Genomic DNA, 15,309 nt, shown 5'->3' on the forward strand with positions numbered 1-15,309 from the left:
AAAAAAAAATAAAAAATATTGAGATGCACACATAACCCATTCTCCATTCTTTCCTGACACGCAGCATGGTAAGATGAACTATAGCCAGAGGACAGCTGGACAAATGGATAGAGATCTTAAGTTAGGATATTACATTATTACCAATATCCAAGTCTCATCACTGATCGTGTCTGTGAGCACCAAACCACAACAAGCCACCACTAGTACTGTCTCACTCACGTCACAACAAGAAGAGTCTCCCAGTCCTACTCCATGTAGTTCTCGGTTTTTCTTCCCCTCTGGCTGACCTGCTCTGTATCTTGGGCTGGCTGCCCATCATTGTCTATTCTGGCTGGTGCTTTTTTTTACATTTTTTGTTTCCTTAAAGCAAGTTCTTTGCTGTATGTGGAATAATGGCATGTTTTTTTCTGATTTATGTCTGTTCTCTGGAACATAGTGTTACAATTTAAATAAAACCATCAAAATGTGCACAATATGGGCAGTATAACAACAATATAACACATTAAGCATCATGTTACCATTTCTCTGTTTAAAAAAATTACAAGCATTGTTGTAGGTTCCATACCATCAGTTAACATTTAAAAAAAATACTAGTTTGAGTTTGTGCATGCATATATTACAAATAAATATTTAATAAATATTGTATGCTGTATATAAATATATACAGCATACAGTATCTTAGCTTCAGTAATCATTTTAGTACTTTCAAGCCATTTTCAAACAGCTATCAGCTTATCACCCTGGGCTACTAATGCAGGTGCCTTAAAGACCACCACTCAGCAAGTCTGATTTTTCTATGCCATCAATAAATGTTGCAGTTATTTTAGTGAGTGTTGCTGAGACTGCTGTGCTAAACTCAAGGTCAAAATCATCATCAGCAGTACTGGCAAAATGAAAATATTTTAGTGCTGATAGTTCTCTATGTGTAAAAAGAAATTGAGTAGAGGGTGGATATCTTATGTGGGGTCCTTCTTGCCCTTGTAAGCTGCCACGGTTAGTGTAAGGGCGCTGACATAGGCCTAAGCAAGTTTATCCCACTGTTCTCTTGAAAAAAAATTCAACAGCCAACAACAATGACCGTCAGGATTTTAAAGTCAGGATTTTAAATTAATACACGTATATATATATGTGGTCTTGAAAACAGTCTGTTGTGTTGTTTAAAGGACGATCCTCATAAAATCTACATGAAACGCATCAGAGAACAGTACACTGTGTGAATGGCAGTGCACTGGACAGAAGGGCACCATAACAAAACAGTGTATGTCAACAAGACTTGGTGGGCACACTGGGCATCATCCCAAACTGACTTAACATGATTGCAGATGCTGCCTAGGAAAACAACTTACAAGGGGTGTACTGGTAATGATGGTACAAAAATAGTCTGGACCGGCCTCCTGGCTACATCAGCAGCCTAAACATTTGGAGCAGGTCAGCCCTAGTGTTCTTAATTCCAAGGTTTCATTATAACCTAATATAATATGTTAGAAAATGATAACATTCTAAAAAATATCACTGGCTCAGGATGGGGTAGCAAACTGTGCCAGAGCAGCTTGGCTGACAGCCCATAACTATTTAACTTCCTTAAGTTCACCATAAAAGCTTTCCCAGCAGAAACCTTTCCCAGCTAATACAGTTAGACATTAAAAAGACCTCACTGACCCCACAACCCCCCCACCACAGCACCCTTTGGAGTTTAGAATGGAAATGCATTGAATTAGAATTTTTATTTGTATGAATTCTACAAATCTGATCTCTATATTTGGGGAGGAATCCTTTACGCAGTACTGGTATTTTGTTTTAACTACATTATTTGCAAAGGTGCCCATGTCATATATTGCCTTATTTGTGCATTTCCTACAGGTTCATGTTAAAATGCACGTGAGGGCGTTAATCATTTACAATACATTAATCCAAGCTTCCAAAGCATGCTTTTATTAGACTGGTTCTGTTGAAGTATATGAAACAAACCAGGGATAGCCTTAAAATAAATCGGTGTAGTTCATCATTTACAAGGAAATAGTTCCCCCGCAACAGACCATTGCTCTGAAGGGTGGAATTTTTAAGGAAGACTAAAACAAGCTAGGCAACCATGTCTTTTGATACAATGCTGTGTTTTAACAAGAAGCAAGTACCTATCCTCTAGATATATTGCAAGTAGGGCCCTGTTTATTTGACGCATTGGTTTGTCTTAGTCTATCAGTTCTAGTTTTGTCATATTCATATATTTATTGTAAGATGTGTTGAGTAAATTGTTGGCATTATAAATAAAATATAATTATAAGTGTTATATATTTATCCAGTGTCTCACAACTGTTTCCCCAGGTTGGGCATGACTGGGGTCTTCAGAATCAGGGTTAACCCCCTCACAAGTATTACAAGGTAGACACCAGTTATTCTCACAGAGATAATTCAGTCGTGGAAAATGGCTACATAATTGCTCACACAGAGCTTCTTTATCCATGTTTGTGTTGGCAAACTATCTTAGGTGTCAGTTTGGGCGTAGCACCCCACCATTATTTTTACATGACAGTTTATTTTGTAATTAAAGATCTCTAAGCGTTCCGGTGCCCTGGAGAGCACATCACCTAGGCTTGTCCCGTCACTGTCCCTGACGTGCCAACTCAGCCTCTCTAGTCCATTTTGAAGCCAGTCATTTGTAGAATGTAATCTAGCAGCACACAACCTTGCATTCTCAATGGGTGTACAAGTCTGAGCCAGTAGACATTTGCGTGAGTCTTGGTGGGACAAAGAACCCAAGTGGAAAATAAACAAGTGAACTATAAATGGAAAAAAAAAAAAAAAAAAAATGTTGCATATGATGCAGACAGTTGTCCTACAATTAGTTATTTTCCGGAAAGATATGATTGAATAGGAAATGTTGTAACTAAGGGCCACACCATGGCAGGTACACGGGATACACCTCAGCCAGGCGACTGGGAGAGGAGGAGAGGGGCGCCGAGCAGTCGCTCATGAAAAAGTTTTCAATGCGTCTTGCCTCTGGGTGACATTTTGATATTTTCAAGGACAAAAATGTTATTGTTCCCACCTAAGTAACTCATCTGTCCTTTAGATCATTTTAATCTTTGGTAACACACTAAAAGGACGTAACCAATCACATTTTTGTTTTATATGAAAGGACATATGGTAGGTGCGTAACAATTGGATTTTGATTGTATATTCACCAAATGAAATGCTCACTTTGAGCACTGGACCACATAACCCTTATTATTGCAATTATATGGAAATCATCAGAGATGTTTAATAAAACGTTTTTTTTAATAAAAAACTTAATAAATTTTTTTTTCAATAAATCTTTTTTTGGCACGGAATGCAAAATGAGTTCCAAATTCAGTTTTTTGCATTTGGGAATTAATGATTTCCTAAGGGATTTCTGGCCTGCTATGAGTCACGTTGCATGGTGAAACCTGAACACGAATAGTCTCCAGTCACAGACAATCTGGTTTTCTTGTTTTGGAGAAAGAATGCAAAAGAAAATAAGATCCCGGGATTGTTGTGTGCTAACATAAGATGGTTGTTTTTCTAATTTTTTAGACAACATACAAGAATCAATACAATTCATTTCTCTGTCATTATTAGAATTACATTTGGATTAAAGATAATCAATAAGAAGAGCATTGAATAATTATTGTTAATATTTATTGACATAGTGCCATCATATCCAGTATTCGTGAAACTGTAAAGTTGGGAAACAATTTGTGGCCGCATTGGGCCTGAAAAAGACCCAAGATAAAACATTTCCAACTTGCTGTAGGGGGCCCATCTTATTGACCCAAGTTAAGTAAAAAAACATTGTAGTTTTCTGTAGCATTAAACGTTGAAATCAGTGACCAATTCACAGTCAGTCACGGAAACCAAGAGTTGCTTAGTGTCAAGTATTTCCATACAAATAAATATATATACTTACAGCATGGACTAGATTAGCAAGCAGTGCTACCAATGCAAAAACCACCAGGAACCTAAACAAAAAGAAAAATGAATAAAGTTCTTTAGGTGGCATTTCCAAAATATTACCTTTTCAACGAATTGCCTTCATTTCACCTTTTTATGAAAAGAGGTTTGGTGTGACTTAAAACAATTCACATTTACATCTGTTTTAAACTGGAGTTATATGAGGGCATCGTCTGGCTTACATTATATTATGTTATACAAATCATCTTTATATGTCTCTATAGTATCCCCAAATGTATTTGCTTTTGAACAGAACTATAAAATAAGATTAGCCATGTTTAACTATTAGCACAAGTTGCACAAGTTAGATAATACAACCACTCCTTTTTCAACTTACATCGTTATAACTGCGTTTCTAAGTGCGATCACTGCTTAAATGAGTTTATTCTAATTAGAAACAACATTCCTAGAACTGGTAAATGTCCAAACCCTTACCAGAAATAATTATTTACTTTATAAGTAAAGATAAAATAAATGGAAGATAAAGGGAATAGCGTCCCATCAGAAGAGGCTAATACAGTGGGGGAATTTGAACATGTGATAGACATAAAGCTATCCTGAGTCCAAAACAGGACCAAGGACTGATTAAGGTCCAAGTCTATACATCAGGAACATGGGCAGGCTAGATGGTACATATGGGTTTTGCTGGAAACACACAATTGTCTTCTGACACACAAGGAAACATTTGACAGGTTGTGAGACAGACACTGAAAAATCTCTTGTGTTGGTTTAACATTGTAAAATCTTCAGATGATAAAATGGCATGACTGATAAGATACATTATATCTGCTTACCATACAATAAGTGCAATTGTTTTTAATCTAAGTGGAGCAGCACCTTCAAAGCTTTAGTTTGGGGGATTTTTATGTAATGCAACTTTTTAATATATCATTTGTATTTCTGGCACACAAAAAAACGTGAACAATTAACCAATGGCAAAACAATTACACTTGTGTCCTTATGACTGGATTTGACTTCTTTTTATATTGCTGTTCCGCCAATGGGTGATATTAAAAGGTGGTAATATTTCCCAAGCTATTATGGGTGAATGGATGCAGGCAAAGAAAAGGCAGACCAAAATAAGGAATCAATTACAAAATACATGTTATGATGGTTACTCCTTTTTGTCTCTTATATACTAGTTGCATTAACATTAATAAACGTGCTCTACCAAAATATAAACAGAGGACGTCGCCCATCTAGTCTGCCCAAGATGTGGGAGGAGACATTATTGGGCAACAGATGAGGTGGGTCACTGGCAAGCCTTCACCACACTGGATATCGACACAAGCACCTTTTTTGAAGGGATTTTAGCTGGCTCTGCTCTTACTTATACTCACTTTTTGCCCGCTGATAAGATAGTATGAGACAAGAGTTGGTCTCAAGCCTGGTTTGAGTCTATGCCAGCTCAAGTGGTTTGACCTAACTATAACTTTGCCCATATACAACGTCACCCACTTTCAACCAATGCTGCACCTACCTAGCCTTAAATATAATTTTTTTCTGTACTGGTTCATTGTTGCCAAAACTGCAAACTAGGGTCTGTTCACTAACACTCAAGTTACAGAGATAACTTAACTTACTTAATTTATAACCACTCCACTAAGCCAACCTGACCAGAAAATGATATATCCAGTGTTCAAGCTGGTAATCGTGTCTGTTAGAGTTGATGTTGTCAAGCTGAAGTACTTTTTCAACTCATTTGTACACTTCCAACTAGTCTGAAGTTGACTGTCAAAGAACAGATAAGTGTGCTTTTCATGACATCTTGCTGTTTCCTGGCAGTCAAGGTGACTTAATGTGGTTGAGTTGACAGGTAGCTCTATTTTAGTTACCCCAATTTTGTTGGCCTGATCAGTTCTACTCAGTTTATGTAACAAAGATTATCTGAAAACATTCAGATTAAAAAACGATAACATTTCAATATTCAAATATACAGTACATAAGATCAATGCCACATTTTATATCTATAAGATGTAATAGCTCTGCACTCTGCAGGGAGCAGGGAAGCAAGCTGAGTTTGCACAGCATATTATCTTTTCCATCAAATAAGAGCAGGCTGTCAGTGAGGAGCACTTATTGCATTTATTGCCAGCTGAGAGCTCTGGGTTTTCTGTACATGCGCGCACAATATAGGCACTGGGCCGTATTTTGATATAATAGTGTAGCTGTTGATTAGAACTTTGCTGTCCAGTTAGCATTATGGAACCCTTGAAATCCGACTAAAATCTTTATAGGAATTCTCCATTTAGTACTGGATTATATTATTTCATCAAAGATGCCATTCTACAAATACATTTCTACAAATACATTCGTATCTTTGACCAGTTTAAGGTATATTAATGATCATATACTGTTTATCTAACCAAGTTAAGTTGAAAAACATGATTTCAAAATGTTTTTCTTATTTCCTTTTTATTAGCATATATTTGTTTCAGGTGTCAGTTCCACTACACTCTCCAAAAACACCTTGCACATAGGTTGAATGTACAAGATCAACAAAGCTTTTTGGCAATGTGGCTGAAATAAAAGAAGAAAAAGAAACCTAGAAATGGTACATTTCCAATCAGTGCAACCAGAAAGGGCAACTTTCCCCTTCCCTTTCTAGCTGCCCCTCCCTCAGCATCCCACCACTCACCATGGAATGTTCTGCTGCCTGTGCATGGAATGGTTCAGTGTTCTCTCCCTTATGGGCTGCCTCTGGTTGTGCAGTGGTTTCCCCATCTTACACTTGATTTGTCACTAGTAACGATCTAGAAAAACAAGAAGCAATCAGCAATTCTACAAACTTAAGGAATGATGACACTGTATATTGCTTTTGAGGATTCAGAAAACAAACACCTGGCACTTCAGCGTTTAAAGGGTTAAGAAGAAGACCAGCATTATAAAGTTAATATCACACTGGCTACATTGGCTACACTGGAAAACATGGGGTTTATGGGTGACATTCCTTACAATGTAGAATAAAAATAAGAATAAATCATTTTTTTCCCACTTGCCATAATATACAGACTAGACATTGTAAACATAGTTTTGGGGTTAATATGGGCAAATACTTACATTAGATCAGCAACATACAGAAATCAACTTTACAGCAGACTGCATTAATGCATTAGGGTATTAAATACATTGGCAATTATCATTTATATCTAGAGCTGGGATTCCGTTAGAAATGAAATAGTTAATATAAAGTGTTCAAATGTTTCCATAGCCCGCGTTCAATGTAGCCTTTCTGCACGCAATCGGTGCTTGTATTTGCTTGGGTCTGGATACATGCTTATTGCTGCTGGGACTTCAGAAGTGAGTGAAGACACACGGACTACTACTTCGCTGATCACAGAGACTGATCAGCTGTCACATAGCGTCTTCTTCAATGCATATCCACAGATAGCCCTTTGGCCAACACAAGCCCCTTAAGTAAAGAGACTCATCAGAGAGAAGCAGCGATAGCTGATCGAGAAAGAGACAATTACTGAGTGCTAGAGAACCCTTGACTTCGAGTCATTTTGTGGCAATCTTACTTATGTCTGAGTGTCTCCCGTTAATCCGAAGTCAGATCATCTCACTTACCAGCAGAGTTGGGAGTCAGTGCTCCGCCAGTGAGCTCATCGCCGTGCCCAAGCCCCAGCCGGGAGATAGGGGGAGTGGGACTGCAGCGCTTCCCAACTCCTCGGTAAATGTCTTCAACCTGAGAATGGGTGCTGCTGCCCGTGTGCACTTCAGCTGCAAACAGGATGGTGGGTGATGCAGTCTCATTGATGGTCCCTATCTGGAGGGTGGGGGATCTCGGTGGGTGGGGTGTGAGCTCCTTTCTTCAAAGCGCATTTCTTGTTGAGCCTCCACTAGACAAGAGGAAAGTCTGGAGTACTGGTGCTTCATCTCTCTCCTGCATGCACAGTATTAGGAGGAGGAAGGGAAGCTGCCCCCGGTGAGGTGCCCCGGTGTGTCTTTGTGACTGTGGGCTTGTGCCAGGCGTTGGACCATGACCTGGAGACTGGTGGCCACACTTGTCATCCTGCTGGGGCTCATCAGCAGCACCCAATCCGCGGTAAGTGTGAAGACCTTTCTAGTATGATACATACAGTGACCACCCAGAGCCACCCTAGGCATACACATAGACCTTCATGAGGACCACTTGTGATACCATACTAGGTACCGTACATAGAACCTTAACACTCAGGTGTGACTCACTGAGTGTGACTTAACATTATGACTTCATTCATAGTATCCATGGGCTCCAGTGCCACTTCTTGGGCTGACTGTGCCTCCCAGGACCATATGCTACCATCGCCACAGTCAGTGCCCACTGGTAGACATAACAATTGGCATTCAACGACCATATCACCCAAGAATCACATCGCACTCTGACCACAACACTCACATCAGTATCTATCCTTACATACTGAGCACAGATCCTAACTTCAGTTCATAGACATCAAAGCGTCACTCCTCAGGCAATACCAGATCTAACACCACATGTCTCAATGACCATTAGATCTACATCTTACACCTATACAATATCTTAAATATTACTCCTCAAATATGTCTGACACATAACTTAGTGCAGCTTTACATTATTTATAAATCTGTTGTAATGTCACTGCCTCTCAAACACACAGATTTGCATTAGTACCTAAAAATGTTCTTTTTTTTGGGGGGGATGTCACGTGATAATGCCTTGTGCACCCTTTCAGTACCACAGCATAACAGGATTTAGTTAAAGCAATTTAAATTACAACTTTGTTAACTCTGTTTATAGTCAGTGTTCTTATAAACTAAATAGTGGTGAGTGTGACATCATATAACCCAGATGTATCCACTGTGTAGCCAAGGTCATGCCATTGATATTGGACTGTCTAGAACACACACTTGCCTTTACAATGACAACTGTAGGCAAATTGCAACAAACGACTTAAAAGTTGCAGCCAATGCAGCCACAGCCATGTTCTAGTTCCTGCATATACCCGCATGTGCAGTGTGTGATAGGGGAGTGTGTTTAATTCCAGGGCTCTACAGGAATGAGAGCACAGAAGCTGCATACAGTTGAACCAGTAGCCACACACTATGCTTTGTTAGACAAGGGTTAAAAGATTTAATGTAATGAGGGTTTTTTTTACTGAGAGGGTGGTAGATAAGTGGATTAGCCTCCCATCAGAAGTGGTAGAGGCTGATGCAGTGAGGGAATTTATGGGATGTATGGGATAGGCATAAAGCTACCCTGAATCTAGACCAAGGACTATATAAGGTCTGAGTCTCTACATCAGCAATATAGGCTAGAGGGGCCAATTGGTTCTTATCTGCCACCAAATACTATTTTTCTATGTCAAAACCTTTTTTTTTGGACAGGACTCCTCCTTTAAGCCTCTGCTAACAATCTCACTCTGCCAAATAGTGTTCTGCTTATTTTTTCATTGGTGGCACATGAGCTTTTCTGGAAGGCTAAAATAATATTGTCATGGATGGATCCTGAAAAGATTAAACGTGTGCATGCGCAGTGCAACCAGTTGTGCGGGCTGCCAAGTACCAAATGAGTGATGTCCCTAATTGTAACACACATTGTCTCACTAAAGCCACATCAGACATATGGGTATCACTGCCCCAGTAATTACATTAAATCAGCAGCCGCCATGTTCATGTGTACCATATGCATGCCTGTAGCTTAACATGTGTTGCTTACAGGGCCACATGTTGAAATTAGATTTAACAATGGTAATCAGGAAGTGTTTTTGCAGTGATGTGACAGGACATGAATGACATTATTGCCTGAGACATTAGGTTTAAGTTCACTACCTGGAATTTATTGTCAGATTGATATATTATTATTATTATTAATATATATATATAATTATTATTATTATTATCTTTTATTTATATACAATACATATAATATACATTTATACAATATTGTCAAGAGTATTAATAATTCAAGATACAATAACACCTATTAATCTGGCATTTGCACAAAACCTCCTGGCTGTTACCACTCTTCTGCAAATGTGGCATACTTTAGCTTAATCACTGAACAGGAACAACATTATAGAGCATGAAAGCTTTGGGAGCGCAGTGTACAAAATCTAACATGGAAATGGCATACTATATGGCCTGATCAGTGTAGTTAGACTGAACTGTCACAAGATCAGAGCAGTGTCCTGCAAACTGTCCCCTTGTCTTGCAGAAATGTTTATATTTTGTACTTATATTCACAACATTTTTAGCCCAAGGGAGCTCTGATACCCTCCTGCGAGGTGGGATTAGGCAGGTGCCAGAGGTGCACTGGAAACAGCCGTACTTTCTAAATGGGCTGCAGAATAAATGTCCTGTGGTCTGTCACGATATGTGAGCTATCAGCGATCCGGTCCCGCATATTATGTGACATATGCAGATACGGTTGGGAAATGTTGTAACATGACATCATATCACAGGGTCTGAGCACGTCATTTGCTAGAGCTGAGACTTTACATCTGTCTACTTTTAGATAAGTCTGGAATAATAACTCTATAGATCCTCAGCTTTCCAATAAGGGCTGTCTTTACCACAGGGCTAAAGAGGCAGCATCCCCATGCACACATTTTACTGTACTCACATACTGTGTGAGGCAGATTAACTACTGGGAACATCATGGAAATAGGTTCCATTTGTGTTTTAGTAAACATTCTTCCCACCACTTTTGTCCGCTTGAAGCACCTTGGAACGCTCGTGCAAGCTAGTGCTGGAACTGGCTTGAGATATGTTGGCCAGAATGCATCTCCTGCAAGCCAAGAGGAGGGGAAAGAGGACATGTGCATGGAGTTGTGGTGGGATCTGCTGAATCCTTCCAAGGTGGAAAAAGTGTCAGTGTAAAATATCAGACCCCCGACCCACCATACGCATGTGTGGAATGTGTTTTCATTGATTTCAATGGGATGGTTTTCCTTAAACTGATTGGCTGCTTCAAGCGTCAAACCTCAGACCCCAGAGAGGGTGGGAAGCGGCTATTATTGTATTTATTTTTTCTTAAATAAATGTATATGAAAATACTTACAGAGTGCTTTCATATGCATTCATTGTTTAGGGGGATCCCTTTAGTTTCATCATCCTTTCTCAGAAATGTGTTCTTAGAGAAGATAATAAGGAAATGTTTTCTTATTAATTCTTATTACATTTACATAGCACCAACAGACTCCATAGTGTTGTACAACAAGGTTCTACATTTACAAAAAGACAGAAGATGTTGAAGGCCCTAGTTCACTTTTATTTTATATATTACAGTAGAAGTTGTTCTCAGATCTATTTCTAATCTTTAGCAACCAGAAGCATCAGTAGAACATGCCCAAGTTCTTTTGGATATTGTTTTGAGGAGCAAATGTAAAAGGAAAGTTGGATTTGGCAAATGTTGAATGTCATGGAACCCACAGTTGTGTTTCGTGGATACAGCTCATTGTATTAATGTACACTGACACCCTACCAATGTATCCAGTACTTTAACTTGGCAAAACCATACACACAACGGGCCATACACTGTATGGATCAACTATCCGAATTCAGATATACGTTTTATCAATCGCTCCTCCTATATGTGTGTGAAGCTTTCGTGACATCTTTCTCCCTTTTAGCTGTAGCCAAGTATCTATTACGTTTTGAACCAGATCCAGAATACATTCCATAATGAAGCATTGCTTAACAATTGTCTCCTTGTATGGCTTTTATATGTTACCATGTTTAAAATTACATATATTGGTCAAACTGTAGACGTTTCCACTTAATTCTGTAAACATTAAGGCAAGTTGTTTATCTCTTTTGTAGAATATATATGCATGTTGCACTCATTCATTAGTGATCTTGTCAGACTTAAAATCCCTTTGCCTCATGAATTAAATTAGGACGCATGGATAGTTTTTGCATAAACTGTTTTGGTTAAAGGTGCTGTCCCACCAACACTACTGAATTGAACACTTTTGTAAACTAAGTGCAGCATGAGTGTTACAACTGTTAAAGGGACTCGCCAGTCATCATGTACACTTTAATGCATTTGATAGCGGAATGGTTTCTTAAAATTCTCATGTTGCTAGTCCTATAAGTTAGTGTGAGAAGGCTACTTGGCTTTACATAGCCTCCCTCCAAGTTGTCAGCCGTCTCCTCGCTGTAAGCATTTTTTTCTTAAATGGCCATACAAGCTGTTTCAATTTTCACTTATATTACACATGTACAACCACCAACCATCACGAAAGAAACCTAGGCATCAATGAATTAGAGTTAAGAAGAAAAGTATATTTCAATAATCTAAAACAAAAAAATGCAAATTAGGCAGAAGGAATACCTCCAATTTGCTTAATTTATATATAATAACCCCTTCGCATCTATAACCGTATTAACTCCACCCTCCATGAGATTGTTGCCACATTAAACTTTTGAATTGTAAAAAACATTTTTTATACATTTAAAACGACATCTGAGTGTATATCAATTGATTTATAGTAGGGACATCAGGGTTTTCTTATAATTAGGGACGCCTATGGAAAATAAAAATGCTTAATAACTGCTGGACTAAAAATGCATTTTATATGTGCATGCTGGGTTAAAGGGGCCATCTTTTCAGTGGTGTATTCTGGCCAACTAGAGTGGCAAGTCCAGAGGGTGGCAACCTCCTCTGCCACATAACACGGAGCCAGTTACCCTTTTGGGAGCTCAGACTCCCTTTTGTGGTACTGCTCAATGGGCCAGTTAAGGAGGAAATCACTGGTCTCCCCAGCCGGCCCATTAACACTACTCTTAGCTTACTTCTTACTTACTAACTTACATTAGCTTACTTCTGCCTGCTGCTGCATGCTGGAGTGTCTAGATAATCCAGCACTCAGCATTGAGGACCATGGTAAGTAGGCGGCTGCATTGGCAGCGCCAAAGATAAATACGACAATGCATCTGGTAACCTTAATTTAAAGGACTGGCTCTACTTAGAGCTCGATAACAATCAATAATCAATTTTTTTCAAAGTTTATCCAATGCAGTTTCTCTTCATCGACCATAACCCATGTTTTAACATACCATATTACATAGCATTGTGTATTATGCTTTTTAAATAAAACGTACGGTACAAGTTAGAATAATGTGTTAACTTACACGAATGGTCTTGGATCCTTAAACTTGAAAGTTTTTTTTTCGCCGCTCTTTTTCTGCACTTACAACTTCTTAAAGGTCTAACTGTTAAATAAGCAAGGTGCCAAACTTGGCTTGGAGGAAACGTAACATGATAAATGAGTTAAAATTAAGAAAATCTCGTATTCTATTAAACTAAATGCATATCCTGAATGGCCAAAAGGCATTGTTTTAAGAGTCCTTTAATTAGCAGGTAATTAGCCTGAAAGGTTTAAGGCTCTTGAACTTTGCTGCAATAGCATGGTAACGCTTTAGCAGAGCAGCGTCCTACAAATGAGTTTAGATGAGAGAGATGTCATTAGTTAATGGTGTAAAAAAAAAAAAGTAAAAGGCAAGGTCTGGAGTTCATTTCCAGTCAGTGTTGTATAGATCTACGCAGGGCGATGTATGTACTTTGATAGTTTACAGCTGTACAGAATATAAAATTCAGAACAAGATGAACATTGTAGATGACTTTGTATATTTTGTCAACTTCCCATCCTGCCCAGACAAAGAATCATTACTTAGGTATCCCTACTATATTATTTTTGCGTGATAATAACATATCCATTTCATGTAATATATTCATGTCTATTTTTTTTTATTATTTTAGTGTGTCCACCAACTTTGTAATAGTAATGTTAAGTAAGAACATGAACTCATCTGTAACGGACCCATTTGTTGGCCTATGTGGCCTGCCACCTGTGTCTGGGCCCTTGCAGGATTTGGGGCCCAGCTGGGTTCGTCACATATGGAAAAGAGGACATGTGGTAAAAATTACAAACATATTTTGGTCCTTTGGTCATGACTGAAGGGGTTAAAACAGCCAGTCAGTGGCAGGAAAGCACTCCCATTGAAATCAATGGGATCACTTTTTGTGCATGGAGGGGTCTGATCTGAGGAATGGTACATATGATGGCTGGAATGTCCCTTTAAGTAAACAAACAAACTAGACACATGTTGCCTCTCAGTAAGCAGGATTGTATGCATTTGCCAACAATAACTAATGATTATTAACATGCTGTGTTGAAGCAAGCCTTCCCTTTAAGTAAGTCAGTTTAAGACTGTAATGTGGATTTTTTTTGTTGTAAAAATAATATGCTTGCCTGCATCTTAAAGTGAGATTGATTTTCCAGTCTCCTTTCCTTAGATATGACGTATCTGAGAGCCTTCACATTTTTCAACCAGTTTTCCCACCCAAGGGCTTATGCGTAGGAAGAATTAAGAATAAAACATGATATGCCCTCATTTTCTTGGTCTCATTTCCTGTGTTGCTTTAAGGTTTAACTTAGCAATTGAGTGTAACTGTAGAGATCAAATGTCACTAGGAATGGATGTTATTTTGAACTTTTAATAAACTCTTTTTAATGCAATAATTACAATTCTGGTGCCAAAGCATGTTTCCTTTATTACTTCCATAGTTATACCGATTGAAAAAAAGGCTTAGAGTCCTTCAGGTCCAATTTTTCCAAGTACCTATATCTATAGATCCAGATGAAAGCAAAAACATGCAAATTAGCCATTTTTTCAGATTTTAACCTAGGTCAACATTACCTGGAACTCTCCAGGTTTTCCCCGGAGATTTTGGGTAAAGTGTAGGGCTGCAACTAACGATTATTTTAATAATCGATTAATCGGCCGATTATTTTTTCGATTAATCGATTAATCGGATAAAAAAAAACAATATGCAAATTTTTCGTTTATTTAAAAGAATTTAATGAACTGGATGTTAAAAAACAACTTAAAATTTACATTAACATTCTTATTTTGTTATGATGTAATAAAAAACAATATTTTCAAAGTACAAGAACCCAAACACAATATTTATGAAACAAAATAACCCCAAACATTCTGAAAAGAGGTGGACTATTACTGTTCAAGAAACTTTGCCCCAGCACTTTGCACTTTGCACCCAGCACTTTGCACCCAGCACTTTGCACCCAGCACTTTGCACCCAGCCCTGGCACTTTGCACCCAGCACTTTGCACCCAGCACTTTGCCCCAGCCCTGGCACTTTGCATCCAGCACTTTGCACCCAGCATTCAGCACTTTGCACCAGCACTTTGCACTTTGCACCCAGCCCTGGCACTTTGCACCCAGCACTTTGCACCCAGCCCTGGCACTTTGCACCCAGCACTGGCACTTTGCACCCAGCACTTTGCACTGTGCCCCTGCACCCAGTCTCTAACTCTGCCCTGCACCCAGCCCTGCCCCCACATTCTGCCCTGC

General features: G+C 38.8%; 2 protein-coding genes across 2 annotated transcripts in view; one reads left to right on the forward strand and one right to left on the reverse strand.

The window, feature by feature from the left end:
* COL4A2 (collagen type IV alpha 2 chain) overlaps window positions 1–7,689 on the reverse strand; it is a 77,902-nt gene extending 70,213 nt beyond the window's left edge. The window contains exons 1-3 of the mRNA XM_053455263.1: window positions 7,540–7,689; window positions 6,608–6,722; window positions 3,926–3,977 (exon numbers count right to left, since the gene is read on the reverse strand). Of these exons, the coding sequence (XP_053311238.1) occupies window positions 3,926–3,977; window positions 6,608–6,693 (138 nt within the window). The 5' untranslated portion in view covers window positions 6,694–6,722; window positions 7,540–7,689. The remainder of the gene's footprint in view (window positions 1–3,925; window positions 3,978–6,607; window positions 6,723–7,539) is intronic.
* A 128-nt stretch (window positions 7,690–7,817) lies between these two features.
* Window positions 7,818–15,309, forward strand: part of COL4A1 (collagen type IV alpha 1 chain) — a 72,048-nt gene continuing 64,556 nt past the window's right edge. Inside the window, exon 1 of the mRNA XM_053455264.1 lies at window positions 7,818–8,017. Within this exon, the coding sequence (XP_053311239.1) occupies window positions 7,952–8,017 (66 nt within the window). The 5' untranslated portion in view covers window positions 7,818–7,951. The remainder of the gene's footprint in view (window positions 8,018–15,309) is intronic.

This window comes from Spea bombifrons, chromosome 2, assembly GCF_027358695.1.
Source record: "Spea bombifrons isolate aSpeBom1 chromosome 2, aSpeBom1.2.pri, whole genome shotgun sequence".
NCBI classification, from domain to species: domain Eukaryota; kingdom Metazoa; phylum Chordata; class Amphibia; order Anura; family Pelobatidae; genus Spea; species Spea bombifrons.